General features: G+C 47.8%; 1 protein-coding gene across 1 annotated transcript in view; it reads right to left on the bottom strand.

The window, feature by feature from the left end:
• BCKDHB (branched chain keto acid dehydrogenase E1 subunit beta) overlaps nucleotides 1-20,133 on the bottom strand; it is a 151,487-nt gene extending 131,354 nt beyond the window's left edge. Inside the window, exons 1-3 of the mRNA XM_054394701.1 lie at nucleotides 20,100-20,133; nucleotides 16,338-16,415; nucleotides 10,419-10,487 (exon numbers count right to left, since the gene is read on the bottom strand). Coding sequence (XP_054250676.1) covers nucleotides 10,419-10,487; nucleotides 16,338-16,401 — 133 coding nt within the window. The 5' untranslated portion in view covers nucleotides 16,402-16,415; nucleotides 20,100-20,133. The remainder of the gene's footprint in view (nucleotides 1-10,418; nucleotides 10,488-16,337; nucleotides 16,416-20,099) is intronic.
• Nucleotides 20,134-20,609: the final 476 nt, after the last annotated feature.

The raw sequence follows: 20,609 nt of genomic DNA, 5'->3' as shown, positions 1-20,609 counted from the left end.
GCACTGGAACAGGCTGCCCAGAGAGGTTGTGGAGGCTCCTTCTCTGGAGACTCTCAAGCCCCATCTGGATGTGTTCCTGTGCAACATGTGCTTGCTCTGGCAGGGGGGTTGGACTCAATGATCTCTGGAGGTCCCTTCCAACCCCTAACATCCTGTGAGCCTGAGGACAACCTTGTCTTCTCACCCATGTTTTTCCCCCAGAGGCACTGAACAGACATTCCACTTAAACAAGACTTGCCTTGAGGCATTTGGCACAGCTCAGGCTCTTAAAATACCATTGTGTTCAAATAACTACTTACCAGTTTCAGAAAGGCTACTGTGCCTTGGGCATGGCCAGGTACAGCCATCTCTTGACCAAATAAACAAAAAACAACTGAACTATTTTGCCAAACTGCAAATAAATGACTCATTTACTGGGAATGAAGTGTTCCCTGAAAACTCACACAGATGTTTGCACCTTCCACACAAGGTCTACAGAAAAACCAGCAGGGATTGTGGTGGATCAGACAAAATCATGGAATGGTTTGGGCTGGAAAGGACCTTAAAGATCATAGAATTACAGAATCACAGAATTAACCAGGTTGGAAAAGACCTTCAAGATCATCCAGTCCAACCTATCACCCAACACCATCTAATCAACTAAACCATGGCACTAAGTGCCTCATCCAGGCTCTTTTTAAACACTTCCAGGGATGGTGACCCCACCACCTCCCTGGGCAGCACATTCCAATGGCCAGTTGTTAGGTTTGGAAGGGACCTCAAGGATCATCCAGTTCCAACCCCCCTGCCATGGGCAGGGACACCTCACACTACAGCAGGTTGCCCAGAGCCACATCCAGCCTGGCTGCAAAAACCTCCAGGGAAGGAACATCACTGACCTCCCTGGACAACCTGTTCCAACATCTCACCACCCTCACTGTAAAGAATTTCTTTTTAATACCCATTCTAAATCTCCCCTCCTCACAGAATCACAGAATGCTTGTGGGCCTCCAGAGGCTAAGTCCAACAGAAAGTAAGCAGGTTTTACTTAGTGAGAATTCAAGAGCCATGTACACAGGTTTGGATGGTCTACATCCTTCAGCTGCAATAACCAGAGTCTAGAGAAAACTGATCTATAAGATAAAACTTCAAACCATAATCATAGAATCAGTCAGGGTTGGAAGGGACCTCAAGGATCATCCAGTTCCAACCTCCCTGCCATGGCCAGGGACACCTCACACCACAGCAGATTGCTCACAGCCACATCCAGCCTGGCCTTAAACACCTCCAGGGATGGGGCCTCAACCACCTCCCTGGACAACCCATTCCAGGCTCTCACCACTCTCATGGGGAAGAACTTCTTCCTCACATCCAGCCTGAATCTCCCCACTTCCAGCTTCATTCCACTCCTCCTAGTCCTATCACTACCTTATATCCTAAAAAGTCCCTCCCCAGCTTTCTTGGAGCCCCCTTCAGATACTGGAAGGCCACAAGAAGGTCTCCTCAGAGCCTTCTCTTCTCCAGACTGAACAGCCCCAACTCTCTCAAGTCTGTCTCCATAGCAAAGGTGCTCCAGCCCTCTGATCATCCTCATGGCCCTTCTCTGGACACCTTCCAGCATGTCCAGATCCCTCTTGTAGTAGAGGCTCCAGAACTGGATGCAGTACTCCAGGTGGGGTCTCACCAGAGCAGAGCAGAGGGGGAGAATCACCTCCCTCACCCTGCTGGCCACACTTCTCTTGCTGCAGCCCAGGCTCTGGTTGGCTTTCTGGGCTGCAAGTGCTCACTGCTGGCTCCTGTTGAGCTTCTCATCCACCAGCACCCCTAAGTCCCTCTCCTCAGGGCTGCTCTCCTGCCAGTCACTGCCCAGCCTGGATTTGTGCTTGGGATTGCCCTGACCCAGCTGCAGGACCCTGCACTTGGTCTTGTTGAACCTCCTGAGGTTGGCTTGGTCCCACCTCTCCAGCCTGTCCAGGTCCCTCTGGATGGATCCCTTCCCTCCAGCCTGTCTGCTGCACCACACAGCTTGGTGTCATGCTCATAAGAATAATCCTGGGACTGTATGTGTAGGGAAGCCAGGGAACCTCCATCACTGCAGGCTACAAACAAGCCCTTTGCCAGCTGATCTGTCCCAAAACATCCCCTGTGCTTCAGAGACCTCAATTCTGTAATGCAGGCAGAAAGCAGAGGAAAACAAATGTGGAATTCATCAATAAAATCATTTTTCAAGCATCCAGCTGATAGCTAATGTCACCCTGACCTTGGGATGTGTATCTTCTGGCTGTAGCTGTGGCTTCACGTGCTGTGCACTCATTTGCTTTTTGATGCCTTTGGAAGTTTCCACAAGGGAAATCTTTGATTGGATTCAAGTCCCCCACCCTCACAGGATTCAATTCAAGTCCTATTTCTTCTCCTGGTTTTCCTACTCTTCTGTGATTTTTTTTTTTTCCAGTTTGCAAGAAAGCAGCCTGGGCTGATTGAACAGGCACTAATTATTGATTACGATCTGCTCCCCATCTATAGCACACTTTTTCTAAATGTAAAGTTTAGAAGATAAAAAAAAAATCCTACCAATTTTCCACAGAATCACAGAATGTTAGGGGCTGGAAGGGACCTTGAAAGCTCATCCAGTCCAACCCCTCTGCCAGAGCAGGATCACCTAGAGCAGATCACACAGGAATGCATCCAGGTGGATTTTTAATATCTCCAGAGAAGGAGTCTCCACAATCTCCCTGGGCAGCCTGTTCCAGTGGTTCCATCACTCCCACAGTGAAAAAAAAAATTATTCCTCATGTTCATATGGAACTTCCTATGCCTCAACTTCCACCCATCCCCCAGAACAGGGCATTAAACCAAATCAATTTCATCTAATATGAGCACCCTTTCTGCTCTACCTAAGAAGATCTATTTTAGCTATGAAAAATCAGAAAGGAGGAAAAAACTTCATCCTCCTATTCCCCTTTTCCCATTGCCTGCATGTATGACTATCTCCAGCCATGTGTGTAATTCAGAATAGCCTGAAAGGAAATGATCTCAGATTGAATTTGGTGTATCTTATACGTGTTACTGAGTTGCACTGCACCAAGCATCCCCTCAGAAAAGAAGCAATTACAAGCTGCACAGCAGTACAATAGAAAGGACCTGGTGACTAAGGCATGCCACAAACCCACAGTCAACACCCCACTGCTAATAAAGGCAGGAAACATCACTCCAGAAACATATTAGGCAGTGTTACACACAAACCTTATGAAATGCAGTTTGTCCTAATTGACTTTGTATGAGAATCACAGAAACAGAATCACAGAATGCCAGGGGCTGGAAGGGACCTCCAAAGCTCATCCAGTCCATCCCCCCTGCCAGAGCAGGAGCACCTAGAGCAGAGCACACAGGAACACAGCCAGGCAGGTCTTGAATATCTCCAGAGAAGGGAAACTCCACAGCCCCCCTGGGCAGCCTCTTCCAGTCTTCTCTCACCCTCACAGGGAAAAAGATTTTTCCTCATGTTTATATGGAACTTCCTATGCCTCAGCTTCCACCACTGCCCCTTGTGCTGTCACTGGGTACCACCTAGCAGAGCCTGGCTCCAGCCTCTTGGCACTCACCCTGCACATCTTTATCAACATGAATGAGGTCACCTCTCAGTCTCCTCCAAGCTATAGAGCCCTCAGCTCCCTCAGGCTCTCCTCATAAGGAAGATGTTCCACTCCCTTCATCCTTGTGGTTCTGCACAGGACTCTTTCAAGCAGTTCCCTGAGGTCCTTCCTGAGCTGAGGGGCCTAGAACTGGACACAATATTCCAGATGTGGCCTCAACCAGGGCAGAGCAGAGGGGGAGGAGAACCTCTCTTGACCTACTGACCACAACCCTTCTAATCCACCCCAGGACACCATTTGCCTTCTTGGCCACAAGAGCACATTGCTGGCTCATGATCAGCCTCCCATCCACAAGGACCCCCAGGTCCTTTCCCCTTCACTGTTCTCCAGCAGGTCAGTCCCCAGTCAATACTGCTCCATGGGGTTGTTCTTTCCCAGGTGCAGGACTCTACACTTGCCCTTGTTGAACTTCATTCCATTTCTCCCTGCCCAGCTCTCAGCCTGTCCAAGTCTCACTGAATGGCAGCACAACCCTGCTGGGTCAGCCACTCCTCCCAGTTTGGTGTCATCAGCAAACTTGCTGACAGTGCTCTCTGTGCCCTCATCCAGGTGGTTGGTGAATGTATTGAACAGCTCTGGTCTCAGCACTGACCCCTGAGGGACTCCACTGACACAGGCCTCCAACTCGACTCTGTCCCATTGACCACAACTCTCTGACTTCTTCCCTTCAATCAGCTCTCAATCCACCTCAATACCCAATCATCCAGACCACACTCTCTCAGCTTAGGTGCAAGGATGCTGTGAGAGAACCATAAGGTGCTGTGGGCAGCACATCTCTTGAAGCACTGAAACATGAAGAGGAGTAACAGAGACCAAACAGAACCACTAAAAGAAACCAACATAAAAGCCACAACCCTCAAACCCCTCTAAATGGTGACAGAGCATTAATCCAGAAATGAGGAAACCTCTTTTCTTGTTCTCTCTGCTGTCACACAGTGGATCCCAAACAGTGACAAAAGAGTCACACAAGCAAATTCCTTCCAAAACATTTCAAAACAACTGCTCCCAAAACCATTCCTGCTGCACCTCCACAGAGAGCAGCTTTGATAGCTCAGTTAATGCTTTGGGGGGGTAAGTTCAGAGCTCCTGAGGCACAGATGTGAGATCCTGGGCAAAGCACTCACTTCTGGTGGGAAACACCACAGTGGCACCCTCCAGAAACTGAGAGACCCTTTGAAATAAAAATTGCCATTCAAGTATTCACTCTCTACCCATATTTCCACACAGCTGCAAGGGAACTAAAACTGCATTACCCAAGAATTCCCTACTGGCAAGTGAAAAAAAAAAAAAAAAATCAAACCCACAAATAAACACAAAACAAAACCCAAGCTTTATTTCCACCACTCTTTCGCTCTGAAAATAATTTCCAGTAGGTCACAAACTTAGCAAATAATCTAAACAGGCATCCAAACTGTTAGGAATCTAACTTAAAGCAGAAACCTACAAACAGTTCACAGAATTAAGCAGGTTGGAAAAGACCTTTGAGATGATCCAGTCCAACAGATCACCCAACACCATTTAATCAACTAAACCATGGCACTAAGTGCTTCATCATGTTTCTTTTTAAACACCTCCAGGGACATCGACCCCACCACCTCCCTGGGCAGCACATTCCCATGGCCAATCTCTCTTTCTAGGAAGACCAACTTTCTAAGAGCAAGCCTAAACTTCCCCCTGCACAGCTTGAGACTGTGTCCTCTTGTTCTGTCATTGGATGCCTGGAGAAGAGCCCAATCCCCACCTGGCTACAACCTCCCTTCAGGTAGTTGTAGACATCAATGAGGTCTCCCCTGAGCCTCCTCTTCTCCAGGCTAAACACCCCCAGCTCCCTCAGTTTGCACTCTGGAAACATCACCAGACAACACAGGCTGAAAAGGACTTGGACTTTGGGATCTCTCTCCCCCTCCCTCCTCTCCTCCAAGCCAAAGCAGCAGCACCCGTCCTCAGACCTCCCCCAGCCAAAGCATCTTGCAGGGGGTGGTGCTAATATAATTCCTGTCCTGCTCTCTCTCTTTCTCCGTTTTTCCTCTCTCTCTCTCTCACCCCTTCTGTTCCATCCACCCTATCTTTTCATAAATAGTCTGGCTTTTGATATTCGGCCTCGTTTGTGCCTTCATTTCACAACACAGTGAAAAAAGAACCCAGTCTCTCTCTCCTTCCTCTGGTCAGAGACAGGACAACAGAAGGATCATGAGCAATACTGTGTCCCCAGTTCAACAGGGACAGGGATCTACTGGAGAGAGTCCAATGGAGAGCTACCAGGATGATAAAGGGACTGGAGCACTGCCCTAGGAGGAGAGGCTGAAGGAACCACTGGAACAGGCTCCCCAAGGGGGTTGTGGAGTCTCCTTCTCTGGAGACTTTCCAACCCCACCTGGATGCATTCCTGTGCAGACTCCCCTGGGTGATGCTGCTCTGGCAGGGGAGTTGGACCTGATGATCTCTTGAGGTCCCTTCCAACCTCTGATATATTGTGAGACTGTGATCTGGGGCTGTTTAGTCTGCAGAGGAGAAGACTGAAAGGGGATTTAATAAATGTTTATAAATATCTGAGGGCTGGGGGTCAAGAGGGAAGGGACAGGCTCTGCTCACTTGCACCCTGGGATAGGACAAGGGGCAATGGATGGAAACTACAGCACAGGAGGTTCCACCTCAACATGAGGAGGGTCACAGAGCTCTGGAGCAGGCTCCCCAGAGAGGTTGTGCAGTCTCCTTCTCTGGAGACTTTCAAGACATATCTGGATGTGTTCCTGTGCAACCTGTACTAGAATCTATGGTCCTGCTCTGGCAGGAGGGTTGGTATCAAAGATCTCTGGAGGTCCCTTCCAACCCCTAACATCCTGTGAGCCTGTGATGAGCAGCAGAGCAATGCCAGGAAAATGGAATCACCTACTTCAGAGGTTGACTATAGATGTACAGGAACAAACATATTATCATGGAAAAGAATTTTCCACATACTGCTTATATAGGATTCCTCAAACATTTTCAAACAGAATTCTTTGTAGCATGTCAAAAATTCATCCCATTAACAATTAGGGTTTCTTTTCTTACAGAGTCAATAAGCCTGACTTCAATCACTTACTAGGACAGGCCTCTAACTGTGTTTATATTACTCTACACTCAGCCTTAATTGGCTTTCCTGGCAAAAAGTTTAGGTCTGATGACCAATTTATTCTGAGAGCAAATTTCTCCTCTATCTCCCCAGAGAGTCTTCAGTAACAAGCTGGATAGCAAGCAACATCTCCATAGTACAACGCTGAGTATTAATATAGTAAAATCTCCCAATGTTAATATTAGGTCATACTTAGACCCTGACCTCTATAAAAGTGCTTTAAAAGGAACTATCAATTTGTAGCAAAATTAATCAAAATAGCTACTCACAGGCATAGACTGCCACCTAGTGATCCTGAGTATCTGCAAGAAAAAAAACTACCAAGGAAAAAAAGAATACAGAACCACAGAATGTTAGGGGTTGGAAGGGACCTCGAAAGCTCATCCACTCCAACGCCCCTGCCAGAGCAGGATCACCTAGAGCAGAGCACACAGGAATACAGCCCTGAGGATCATCCAGTTCCAACCCCCTGCCATGGGCAGGGACACCTCACACTACAGCAGGTTGCTCACAGCCACATCCAGCCTGGCTGCAAAAACCTCCAGGGATGAGGCTTCCACCACCTCCCTGGGCAACCTGTGCCAGTGTCTCACCACCCTCATGGTGAAAAACTTCTTCCTAACATCCAATCTGAATCTACCCATTTCTAGTTTTGCTCCATTCCCCCCAGTCCTACAACTACCTGACACCCTAAAAAGTCCCTCCCCAGCTGTCTTGTAGCCCCTTTCAGATACTGGAAGGCCACAAGAAGGTCACTTCAGAGCCTTCTCCTCTCCACACAGAACAATCCCAACTCTCTCAGTCTGTCTCCATAGCAGAGGAGCTCCAGCCCTCTGATCTTCCTGGTGGCCCTTCTCTGGACACCTTCCAGCATGTCCAGATCCCTCTTGTAACAGAGGTTCCAGAACTGGATGCAGTACTCCAGGTGTGGTCTCAGCAGAGTGGAGCAGAGGGGGAGAATCACCTCCCTTGCCCTGCTGGCCACACTTCTCCTGATGCAGCCCAGGCTCTGGTTGGCTTTCTGGGCTGCAAGTGCTCACTGCTGGCTCCTGCTGAGCTTCTCATCCACCAGCACCCCCAAGTCCAAGGGAAATGAGGCTGAGAGCAGCCTTGGTAGAGGCCTGGAGCTCATGAGCCAAATTTTTACTGCATCCCATAGGTTTGGTAATGGGGGATGCAGAGAGGCATGGTAATGGGGGTTGGGAGGGGTGGGGGAAGGGGGCATTTGAGGCCAGGAGGTTTGACCTAAGTAGGGGAGGTTGGCTTTTTGTTTGGTTTTGTTTTTTTTTTTTTTTCCTTTAAGAGGTTGTTGGCTTAGGGAGATTTTTGTAATCCTAAGTCAAAGGACTGGGCTGGGGCTGAGTGTGAATTTGGAGATTTTATACTTTCTGTATATAGTTGTGAATAGCACATTTTACTTCCAATTCTTTCCAATCCCATGTGAGTGTCTTTCTTTATTTTACTTTCCATTAGTGGGTAAAATATTATTGCACCTTTTACTTCCAATTCTTTCCAACCCCATGTGAAAGCATCTTTATTTTACTTTCCTCTGGGTGGTAAAATATTATTTCTGTCCACTCTTAAAGCTACAACAGAATTCCATCCATCAAGCACTGTGAATGTGGCACTTACATGCTTGTGCAACAACATACAGAGCCTGAAACAAAGTCTTTACTTCCCCCCTGCCTTTCTTAGGTGCAGCTGATACTCAGCTGTAGGAGACTGTCCCCCAGAGACAGGAGAACTCAACTTCTTCCAAAATAAACACCACGTACTGCTTAATGTAGATCACAGCTCACACAAGAAATTTTTAAGCTCCTGTAGATTTAAGAGAAATTCCCTATTTAAAACTTACTTTAAAATGAGGAGTTTTCAAGAAAAATTAGAGAATTCCTACAAGCAACAATTTTTCTTCTTCCACTGAACTTACCTCAACTGTCTGATGAGATGATTTAGTACAATGTTGGGGGTTTTCCATATACTTTTGCAAACCTGTTTTTCCTGTCTAGTGATAAAGGCCACTTCTCAGATTCTTTGAGACAAAGGTTGCCCTGTTTCTCTGAAGGCCTTCACATTGAGCCTCCCAAAAAAAACTAAACCAATTACACTCTAGGTGGGGCACAAGCACAGCCATTGCACAAAGCTTCTATCTTGGTTTTTCAGGCCATGCTAGAAAATACTATGTTTAACACAGAGTTTAAATCCACAGTTCCTGACAGATAGGACAAAAAAGAAACTCCATGCTAAGAGGCTTTCACTGGATTACAGTAATTAAACAGGGACACAAGGATGAATTCTTGGTCCATTTGCAGTTAGTGACAGGACAAGAGGCCATGGCCTGAAGCTGCTCCAGGGGAGGTTTAGGTTGGATATTAGGAAGCACTTCCTGACAGAAAGGCTGATTAGGCACTGGGATGGACTGCCCAGGGAGGATGCCCAGGACCATCCCTGAAGGTCTTGAAGAAAAGCTTGGATGTGGCACTTGGTGGCATGGTGTAGCTGATGTGGTGGTGTAAGGTCATAGGCTGGGCTTGATGACCTCAGAGGTCTTTTCACAGAATCACAGAATCAATAAGGTTGGAAAAGACCTCAAGGATCATCAAAGACCTCATGACTACTAAACCATGTCACCAAATGCCACGTCCAATCCCCTCCTGAACACCTCCAGGGATGGTGACTCCACCACCTCCCTGGGCAGCACATTCCAATGTCTAACAACTCTCTCCATGAAGAACTTTCTCCTCACCTTGAGCCTAAACTTCCCCCTGCACAGCTTGAGACTGTGTCCTCTTGTTCTGGTGCTGGTTGCCTGGGAGAAGAGACCAACCCCCACCTGGCTACAACCTCCCTTCAGGTAGTTGTAGACAGCAATGAGGTCTCCCCTGAGCCTCCTCTTCTCCAGGCTAAACACCCCCAGCTCCCTCAGCCTCTCCTCTTAGGGTTTGTGTTCCAGGCCTCTCCCCAGCCTCGTTGCCCTTCTCTGGACACATTCAAGTGTCTCAATGTCCTTCTTAAATTGAGGGGCCCAGAACTGGACACAGGACTCAAGGTGCAGCCTAACCAGTGCTGTGTACAGGGGCACAATTTCCAGCCTCAGTAATTCTGTGATTGGAAGCAGTTATATCAATGAAGTTAATTGAAGAAATAGAAGACTCTTGAAATCACAGAATCACAGAAAACATCCAGTTGGAAGAGACCTCAAAGATCATCCAGTCCAACCCTCCACCCAGTTTAAGGTCAATCTTAAACCATGTCCCTAAGCACCAGGTCCACACACTGCTTGAAAACCTCCAGGGAGGGATACTCCACCACTGCTCTGGGCAGACCATTCCAATGTTTGAGGACCCTCTCTGTGAAGAAATATTTCCTAGCATCCAGCCTGAACCTCTCCTGGAACAGCTTGAAACCATTTCCCCAGTCCTCTTGCTTGCCACCAAGGAGAGGAGGCTGCCCCCTCCTTGCTCCCTTCAGGTCATGTCAGCAAGTTTTGAAAGTTTACATAAGTGGTAACAAGATCATAGCTCTTCCTGTTTCCAAGGACAGGAAGGAAAAGAGAAGTCCATTTGCAAGGCTTTTCTCACACATGTTCTTATCTTCTCTCACAAGCCACAGAGGGGTAAAACAGAACAGAGATGCTACCATGAAAACAATGTCAGGTTGAAGAGTTTCCTTACCATATTTGTCTCTCAAGCCAACTGTACACCTGAAGACTCCACCAAAGGCCACATCTTCACCAAATATTACTGAAAAATAACAGTAGAGCAGGCCAATGTTACTGCACTGCACATGATTCAAAAGCTGAGACACTAACATAAGCAGCACCTCACATTTCAGTTTACTTCAGGATTTATCTAGACCTAAGCATTTCTCACACACAGACTACCTAAAAAAGAATCACAGAATGTTAGGGGCTGGAAGGAACCCAAACCTCCCCTGGCACAGCTTCAGGCCATTTCTTCTCACCCTATCACTTGATACTAGGGAGAAAAGACCAACCCCCACCTCACTCCAGCCTCCTTTCAGGGAGTTATAGAGAGCCATGAGGTCTCCACTTAGCCTCCTCTTCACAGAATGAAGAATCCCACAGAATGACAGGGGTTGGAAGGGACCTCAAAAGCTTATCCAGTCCAACCCCCCTGCCTGAGCAGATCACACAGGAATACATCCAGGTGGGTCTTTAGTATCTCCAGAGAGGGAGACTCCACAACCCCCCTGGGCAGCCTCTTCCAGTGTTCTGTCAACCTCACAGGGAAAACATTTTTCCTCCTATTTCCATGGAACTTCCTATGCCTCAGCTTCCACCACTGCCCCTTGTGCTGTCATTGGGCATCACCAAGCAGAGCCTGACTCCATCCTCTTGGCACTCACCCTTTCCATATTTATAAACATGAATGAGGTCACCCCTTAAAAACCCCTTAGAAAGAAGCAAGGCTAATGAGGAATCAGTACAGCAGCAGAACTTTGTCTCAGAAGAGAATTCAGGAAGCTGAAGCAGCTGTGCTTTCATCTCCATTTTTCTGAAATACTCTATCATATCACAATTCCTACATCTAAACAAATAAAAGTAATTCCAAGAATCACTAAAGAGTTACAGAATGGCTCAGGTTGGAAGAGACCTCAGAGCTCATCTACTCCAACCTTTCTGCCATGGGCAGGGATGCCTCTGAACTAGATTCAGCTGCTCAAAGTCTCATCCAACCTGGCCTTGAACACCCCCAGGGAGGAGGCATCCACAACCTCCCTGGGCAGCCCATTCCAGAATCTCATCACCCTTGTACTGAAGAACCTCTTCCTAAGATCCAGTCTAACCCTGCTCTCCCTCAGCTTCAAACTATTCCCTCTTGTCATAGTCCTAGACACCCTTATGAGAAGTCCCTCTCCAGTTTTCCTGTAGGATCCCTTCAGATATTGGAAGGAAGCTCTAAGATCCCTCCAGAGTCTTCTCTTCGCTGAACAACCCCAGCAACCTCAGTCTTTGATCATCTGTTAAGTCATCAAGGTGTTCTGCATCAACTGCTAACCATGTACGTTCCTCATCCACAGATTTCAGTGCTTTGAAAAACGTCAAATTGAAGTTTCCTTCATGAATCACAGAATCACAGAACAATAGAGGTTGGAAGGGACCTCCAGAGATCATCAGGTCCATCCCCCCTACCAAAGCAGCATCACCCAGGGGAGTCTGCACAGGAATGCATCCAGGTGGGGTTAGAAAGTCTCCAGAGAAGGAGACTCCACAACCCCCTGGGCAGCCTGTTCCAGGGCTCTGTCACCCTCACTGCAAAGAAGTTTCTCCTCGTGTTGAGGTGAAACCTTCAATGTTCAAGCTTGTACCTATTGTTCCTTCTCTTATTACTGTGCACCACCCAAAAGAGCCTGGCCCCCTCCCCTTGACACCCACCCCTCAGCTATTGAGAGACATTGATCAGATCCCCCCTCAGCCTTCTCTTCTCCACACTAAACAGCCCCAGGGCTCTCAGGCTCTCTTCCCAAGGGAGATGCTCAAGTCCCCTAAGCATCCTCATGGCTCTCCCTTGGATTCTCTCCAGCAGGTCTCTGTCTCTCTTGAACTGGGGAGCCCCAAACTGGACACAGGATTGCAGCTGTGGTCTCAGCAGGGCAGAGTAGAGAGGTAGAAGAACCTCCCTAGACCTGCTGGCCACACTTTTCTTGCTGCACCCCAGGATCCCATTGGCTCTCTTGGCCACAAGGGCACATTGCTGTCCCATGCAGAACTTGCTGTCCACCAGCACTCCAAGCTCTTTCTCTGTGGATCTGCTCTCCAGCAGGGCAGCCTCTAACCTATCCTGGTGCCTGTTGTTATTCCTCCCCAGATGCAGGACCCTGCACTTGTCCTTATTGAACTCCCTGAGGTTTGCCTGCAGCCAGCTCTCAGCCTGTCCAGTTCTGCTTGGATGCCAGCACAGCCTGACAGGTGTCAGCCACCTACCCCCAGTTTTGTATCATCAGAACCTTCTCCAAACATTACCAGATCCCTGAAGCCTGACTTTAGAGTGACTCCTACAGAAAGATAGATATCTAATAACCAGAACAACTCTCAGCATTGAACACACTGAGCTTAGAGCGTGGGTGTGCAGGCAATGAAGTTTTATCACTAAAAGTAATTGCCTTCTAACATTTAGTTTCTTATCAAGTAATCTGGGTTCTTCTTTTCTTTGAATTTGTGGAATGATGATATCTAATGGGTCTTGAAACACTTCAGTTACTTAATTCACAGGCATAAGTAATGCCCATTTCAATTTCCTTAAGCATGCAAGAGATGTAGAGCAGTGTCACTAATAGCAGCCTGCAGGAACTCAGTTCTCATAACCCCCAAATTTGTCAACACTTCCCATATTTTAAAGCACACAGATGGGTAAGTTAGCCTCCTTCCCTTCCAAACATTACTTTTATTGGAAGAAATTTCTGATTGGAAGGACTAAAAGGGATTAACACACTTCTGACAATCATATTAATGGCACCACTTGTATAATGATCTAAAAACCAATGCAGCCATGGAGTATATGACTGAGTATGACCCCAGATCATCTCTCTAATTATGTTTAAATATTCATTTGTTGGGTTTTTTTCTGTACTTAAAATCTCTGTAAGGTCTTTCCATTATCATATGGCTACTCACTTTTGAGCCAGCTGGCATAAATAAAAAGTCCATTTAATGCTGGTATCAGCAAACTTGCATGGATTTACTCATTCTCTTCAGCCACTGAAGATATTTTCCTGGACAGATTTTAATTCCCATCAACAGAAATATGAGGATTTCCACCCTTCAAAAAAACCAAAAAGCATAGTTGCCCAATTCCCACACAACTAAAAACATATGAAGTGCATGCCTCCTGTTGCAAGAAGTGCTAATTAATTCAGTAAGTAGGGTGACACTGACAGCTCACATGTCTGAACTGTAGAATTCCAGCATGGCCTTGTAAAGGGCTTTGCAAAGATCCAGCCCTACAATGGGTAGGTGCAGGGAGAAGTGGACATAGTCTGCCTTGACCTTAGCCAGGCTTTTGACACTGCCTCCCATAACATCCTTGTGAGTTCAGAGGGTCATCATCAGTGGCACAGAGCCAACTCAGAGGCCTGTGGCCAGTGGTGTCCCCCAGGGATTGCTACTGGGTCCAGTTTTGTTCAATATCTTTATCAACCACATGGCTGAGGGCATTGAGAGTACCCTCAGCAAGTTCTGATGGTACAAAACTGGGGGGTGGCTGACACCTGTCAGGCTGTGCTGGCATCCAACCAGAGCTGGACAGGCTGAGAGCTGGCTGCAGGCAAACCTCAGGGAGTTCAATAAGGACAAGTGCAGGGTCCTGCATCTGGGGAGGAATAACAACAGGCACCAGGACAGGTTAGAGGCTGCCCTGCTGGAAAGCAGCTCCATGGAGAAAGAGCTTGGAGTGCTGGTGGGCAGCAAGTTCTGCATGGGACAGCAATGTGCCCTTGTGGCCAAGAGAGCCAATGGGATCCTGGGGTGCAGCAAGCAAAGTGTGGCCAGCAGGGCTGGGGAGGTTCTGCTCCCCTTCTACTCTGCCCTGCTGAGACCACAGCTGCAATCCTGTGTCCAGTTTTGGGCTCCTCAGTTGAAGAGAGACAGAGACCTGCTGGAGAGAATCCAAGGGAGAGCCAGGAGGATGCTTAGGGGACTTGAGCATCTCCCTGGGAAGAGAGCCTGAGAGCCCTGGGGCTGTTTAGTGTGGAGAAGAGAAGACTGAGAGGGGATCTGATCAATGTCTCTCAATAGCTGAGGGGTGGGTGTCAAGTGGAGGGAGCCAAGTTCTTTTTGGGGGTGTGAAATAAATAGACAAGGAAGAACAGGTACAAGCTTGAACACAGAAGGTTTCAGCTCAACATGAGGAGAAACTTCTTTGGAGTGAGGGTGACAGAGCCCTGGAACAGGCTGTCCAGGGGAGTTGTGGAGTCTCCTTCTCTGGAGACTTTCCAGCCCCACCTGGATGCATTCCTGTGCAGACTCCCCTGGGTGATGCTGCTCTGGCAGGGGGGTTGGACTTGATGATCTCTGGAGGTCCCTTCCAACCTCTAATGTCCTGTAACATTGTGAGTCAGCTCAGGAGATGTGGGATAGAAGAACAGACAGTGAGATGGATTAGGAACTGGTTACACAAGACTTGATGATCTCCAGAGGTCCCTTCCAACCCCTTACATCCTGTGATGCTGTGACTTAAAAGACTGAAGATTATAAAAGTTTAGGTTCTTGCCAGGCCAACATCCTCCTTACTTTCATATGGCTGATGCTATAAATACTAGAATGTTCTTGGCATGAACTCTGTGTTTAATTTAATAAAGGTGATTTTCACAGTGCTGCAGATTGAGAGGGAACATTTAGAGGCATGGTGGTGGACAGACAACAAGGATCTCATCCTAACAGCTTAGACAATTAGTCAGACTTCTAGGTCAAGAAGTGGATCAAGCAGTGCCAAAAGAAGTTACTAACACACCAAAAAGAAAAACCCATCTTACATAAGATACTAGAGCTTTGGCAGCTGTGTTCAGGACATTAAACATCTCTTTCAGGTATCTGGCCATCATCAGACCTCTGTTATGGCAACAGGAATGACAGACTTCCTGTTATGTGTAAGAATTGCAAGTGGAGTAAACATTTTTGTTGCAAAGAGTTTAGGACAACCCTTTTAAAGCAAGCTATGATGAATTAGCATCTTCAAAGTTAGAGGTTATCCAGATTGCAAAAGCCTAGAAAACCTTACACTGCCTATGCACAGTGATGAACAGATACCACTAAAGTTGGAAAGGAATTTTGGAGGACAGGGAGGGAGAGAAGGGAGAATGGCCAGAGTGAGTCTGGCCATTTTTAGTCTCTAAACATTACCATTTCATGAGCACAGAGAGCTGAAGGAATTAAAAACTAAGGTTTGCACTTTTAAAACTCCCTTTACTTGCTGGTAGGACTCCAGCTTCCCTTAAGTACAGTTCACATCAGTAATCCCAGAAGCATGTTCACAGGATCACAGGATGTTAGGGGTTGGAAGGAACCTCTGGTGATCATCAAGTCCAACCCCCCTGCCAGAGCAGGGCCATAGAATCCAGCAGAGGTTGCACAGGAATGCATCCAGATGGGTCTTGAAAGTCTCCAGAGAAGGAGACTCCACAACCTCTCTGGGCAGCCTGTTCCAGTGCTCTGTGACCCTCCCAGTGAAGAAGTTCCTCCTCATGCTGAGGTGGAACCTCCTGTGCTGGAGTTTCTATCCATTGCCCCTTGTCCTGTCACAGGGTGCAAGTGAGCAGAGCCTGTCCCCTCCCTCTTGACCCCCAGCCCTCAGGTTAGACATTTATTAAATCCCCTCTCAGCAAAGTCTTTTTCTGTCCCAACTTCCAAGCAAAACACCCTCAGCTAATAGAGAAGACAACTACATCTTAGATCATATAATCCATTAAAAAAACATTAATACAACACATTCTCAAGCTTTGTTTGGGATCAAAGTGTAGAAAAAACTTGAGACAGCTTTAAAGACTACACGAAATGCATCTAATAATGGACACAAATAGGCAAAGTAAAAAGCAATTTATACAAAGCCAGACCCACTAACAAAAGTGTAACCTACCTGCAGTTGGGTCTTTGGCTAAAGCATTGTCCAAGGCACTTGTTATGGATTGGAAGAGATTCATCTTCTGAGTTTGCCCTGTGCAAGAGAGATTATTTAGCCTCTTTATTTCCTTCAAAGCACAAAGCACATTAGAAAACAGCAGTGTACAACACAACTAAAAACTTAGTTATCAGCCCCGTACAAGAGCCCTGTTCGGAGTACCCAAGACCCACTTGCTGCATAAACTTAGATTATGGGATAGATGAGACTGAGCATGGCATATTTAGCAACCCCAAGGACTACAGTTCTGCCTTGCATTCAACTTTTTTTTTCCCCCAAAAAAACACTCTGTTCTTAGCTGAAGCAAATGCAGCTTTGCAATGCTTAGTCAGACACTAGGAACAATGACTAATGCAGTGGGTTTCCAAAAGAAGAAGCCATAATTGTTTGGAGGATTGGGATCCTTTCTGCTAAGATTCACCAGATCTCATTTCAGCCCTTCCCTACAAGGAGGTCATTGAGGTGATGGAGCATGTCCAGAGAAAGGTCACAAAACTGATGAAGGGTCTGGAGCACAAATCTTACAAGGAGTGGCTGAAGGAATTGGGGTTGTTTAGTCTGGAGAAACAAAGCTCAGGGGAGACCTCATCACTCCCTACAACTACCTGACAAGAGGTTGTAGTGAGGTGGGTGCTGGCCTCAAGTACATAGCAACAGGACAAGAGGGAATAGCCTCAAGCTGCAACAGGGAAGGGTTAGACTGGACATTAGGAAAAGTTTCTTCACTGAAAAGGTTATTAAGCGTTGGGACAGGCTACCCAGGAAAGTGGTTGAGTCACCACCCCAGAGGCATTTAAAAGGCTGGTGCTTAGGGGCATGCTTTAGTGGTGAACTCAGCTGTGCAGAGAGTTGAGTTGGGCTCCATGAGCTTAAAGGCCTTTTCCAATCTCAATGACTTACTTCATCATTCTTCCACTATTTTTCTTGCAGGTCCAGCTTTTTCTGTTCACAGACACCTAATATTTTCCTAGACCACCAACTTGCTCGATGGACTTCAGTTACAAAGTGTCACAAAGTGTCATAGAATCATAGAACTGTCAGGGTTGGAAGGGACCTCAAGGATCATCCAGATGCAACCCCTCTGCCATGGGCAGGGGCTTTAAAAACCTCCAGGGATGAGGCTTCCACCACCTCCCTGGGCAACTTCTGCCAGTGTCTCACCACCCTCATGGGGAAAAACTTCTTCCTCACATCCAATCTGAATCTACCCATTTCTAGTTTTGCTCCATTCCCCCTAGTCCTACACCTGCCTGACACCCTAAGAAGTCCCTCCCCAGCTTTTTTGTAGCCCCTTTCAGACACTGGAAGGCTACAAGAAGGTCTCTTCAGAGCCTTCTCCTCTCCAGACTGAACAGCCCCAACTCTCTCTGTCTCCAGCCCTCTGCTCATCCTTGTGACCCTTCTCTGGACACCTTCCAGCACCTCCAGATCCTTCTTGTAATAGAAGCTCCAGAGCTGGACACAGTCCTCCAGGTGGGGTCTCACCAGAGTGGAGCAGAGGAGGAGCAGCATCAAATCCACATCTCCAAGAAGACCTGATGCTGAACAACCCTACTTAAAACGGGTAAAGCTAATGCACCAGACTGCTGTAATAAAAACTCCTGCAGTGTGGATTCAAAGAAAACCTTCAAGACTGAGAAAGGCTACCTGAGTGCCCTTCTTCCAGCACTGCAAGGGAAAACAAATAGGCCTGAAAGCAAAGATGGAATAAAGCAATAGTGCCAGTAGCAGAAGAGACTGGTCTAGCTCAGGAATCTCCAGGTAAATTAAAAAATGCTTTATGAAAAACTAAGGGAATAAGAAATTGCCTGGCTGACATTTGGTAGCTCTTTCAGTATCAAACCTTCTAAGTCATGTCTAGGAGCAACAGCCCAGGAGAATGCTGCCTACCAGCACACACAGCACATTTAAAAGAAGAAAAAGTGATGGTTAGGTGAAGATCCTAAGCAAACATGAGAACAGGCATTAGAAGTCAGAAAGGAGAATGACATCCCATGTACAGTAGCTACAGAATCTCTCAACAACCATTCTGCTTCCTTTCCTCCTAAACTGTTAATTACCTTTGGCATTTTTTTTTGTTGTTACAGACTCTTGTCATGCCACAGCAGAGCCCAAGTCCTGCATTCCTACACCTTTCCTGTGCTTGGGAGCTTCAGTTGTCACATTTTACATGCCCCTTTATGATGTAGAAACTCTTAAAGAAAAATAAGTAAATAAATGGCTCATGTTACATGAAAGCTACAAATGATCAACATTTACTAACTCAAGCGAAGGAAAGCTGGGGAACAGAAATTGTTTCTCTTTCCCAAGTCACCTACATTTGTATTTAAGTTATTTTTTTTCCAGAAGATACAATCCTTCCAGTGTCTGATATAAATAAATGCAATTATTTAAGCAACTGTCAGAAAATGCTCACACTGACTGTTCTGACTTGCTGCCCTTGCTTACAATAAAGGCCTCTGCCCCCATGGGAAAGAAAAAACTATTTATGCCCTTCAGACATGAACTGTGGAGATGGAGAAGCGTTATTTTAACACTACCAGAATAGGTATTGACATAACTTTATTTTACTTCCACTCTTTTACAGAATTTCAAAGTGTACTTTAGAGAAAAAGGGAGCAATTTTACTATTAGTATTAATAAATGTCAATAAAAATTGCCTGCCTCACTAGAGCTTCTTCATGATGACCTCAGGCAGGGAGCTGCAGCACACATTGGGATCTTTTCTGCTAAGATTCACCAGATCTCATTTAAGTCCCTCACTACAAGGACACTGAGGTGCTGTATCATGTCCAAAGAAGGGTCACAAAACTGGTTGAAGAGTCTAGAGCACAAGGCTTATAAAGAGTAGCTGGAGAAACTGGGGTTGCTCCATGGCTTCACTCCATGGCACCCTGGATGCCTCTACCTCCCAATGACTAATGGAAACAGCCCTGAGTTTTCTCAGGCTTAGTGACCAAGCTGGAACACCAAGGTAACTAACTAACACTCTTCCAGAAGGCAGGGTGGTCCATGTGAGAGACACAGCCCTCCTGCAGCTGGCAGGCTTCTTCCAGGCGAACACAGCATCAGGCATTTGCAGGGATGCCTCTCAGAAAGAAAGGCAAAAGCCCAACTTTCGTCCTGAGCTGATCATTGCCAATCGATCTGTGTTTACTCTTAACCATGTGATCACGAGGATTACCTTAACCTCTCACCAGACAGCAGTCTCCATTAACCACAGGTTTATTAGCACATGCCACTAAAAAACTTAGGGATGGATGTAAACTCTTAAGCGACTGCTAGAAGCTTTATCACCGAAACAGAACAGGGGCAGGAGAAGCGTTTGCAGGTCCGAGAGGATGGATAGGCCTACGGCAACTGTTGCACCGGCTGCCCGTAACAGCACTTCATCAACAACGCGCCGGCTGAGGTGCCGAAAAAGCCCGAAGCAACCCGGGGCTGGGGGAGGAGAGGGAGTCTGCCCCGCCTCAGCCCAGACAGAGACCACCGCCCCCCGAGGTCTCGTCCCCGCTGTTGAGGCTGGTCGCAGGCGGGGCCAGGCGACCCGAGGGGGCGGAGAAAGGAAGCGCCCACCCTCCTCCCTCCCTCCGCACCACCCCAGCCGGGGCGGGAACCTCTGCTGAGAAGGTGGCGGCGAGGCGGAGCAGATCCGACCCAACAGCAAAGCGAAACTGAGCCCGTCCCACGGCGTTAGCCCCCGGCCCGGCCTGCTCTTACCATACTCGGTGGGTGCCGGGTCTGGATGGAAAGAGAAGTGCGCGGCGGCTCGGCGTGGCGCGGCCGGCAGCAGGGGCAGGCGGCTCCAGAGCGCTCCGCAGCGCCGCGCCGCAACCCCGGAGACGAGCGCTCCGCGCAGCGACAGCCCCACCGCCAACATCGCAGCCGCTGTCGGGGCCGCCGCCGCTGCCAGGGGCCGCCGCCGCCGCGCGTTCTAAAGAGGCGGGGTCCTGGGCGGGCTTTCTGACTGGCCGGCAGTGCGTGCAGGGTGAACCAATCACAAAGCGTTCTGCGGTGGGTGGGGAGGAAGGGCTTACTGCACGTGCGCGGAAGTCACGCCGGGGTAGCCTGAGCGGCGCGGGTGGGAGGGGTTACATGTTCGGCACTCGGGGCCGGCACGTGTGGGGGTACGCCGTGCGCGTGCGACGTAAGGGCCTGTGGGGGCTTGGGAGGCTGTGGTGGGGATCCCAGAGTCAGGCAGGTTGGAAGAGACCTCCGATATCATCAAGG

Source organism: Indicator indicator, chromosome 2 (assembly GCF_027791375.1).
Source record: "Indicator indicator isolate 239-I01 chromosome 2, UM_Iind_1.1, whole genome shotgun sequence".
In the NCBI taxonomy this organism is placed as follows: Eukaryota; Metazoa; Chordata; class Aves; order Piciformes; family Indicatoridae; genus Indicator; species Indicator indicator.
The sequence above is the reverse complement of the archived record's forward strand: the minus strand, read 5'-3'. Positions and strand labels throughout refer to the sequence as shown.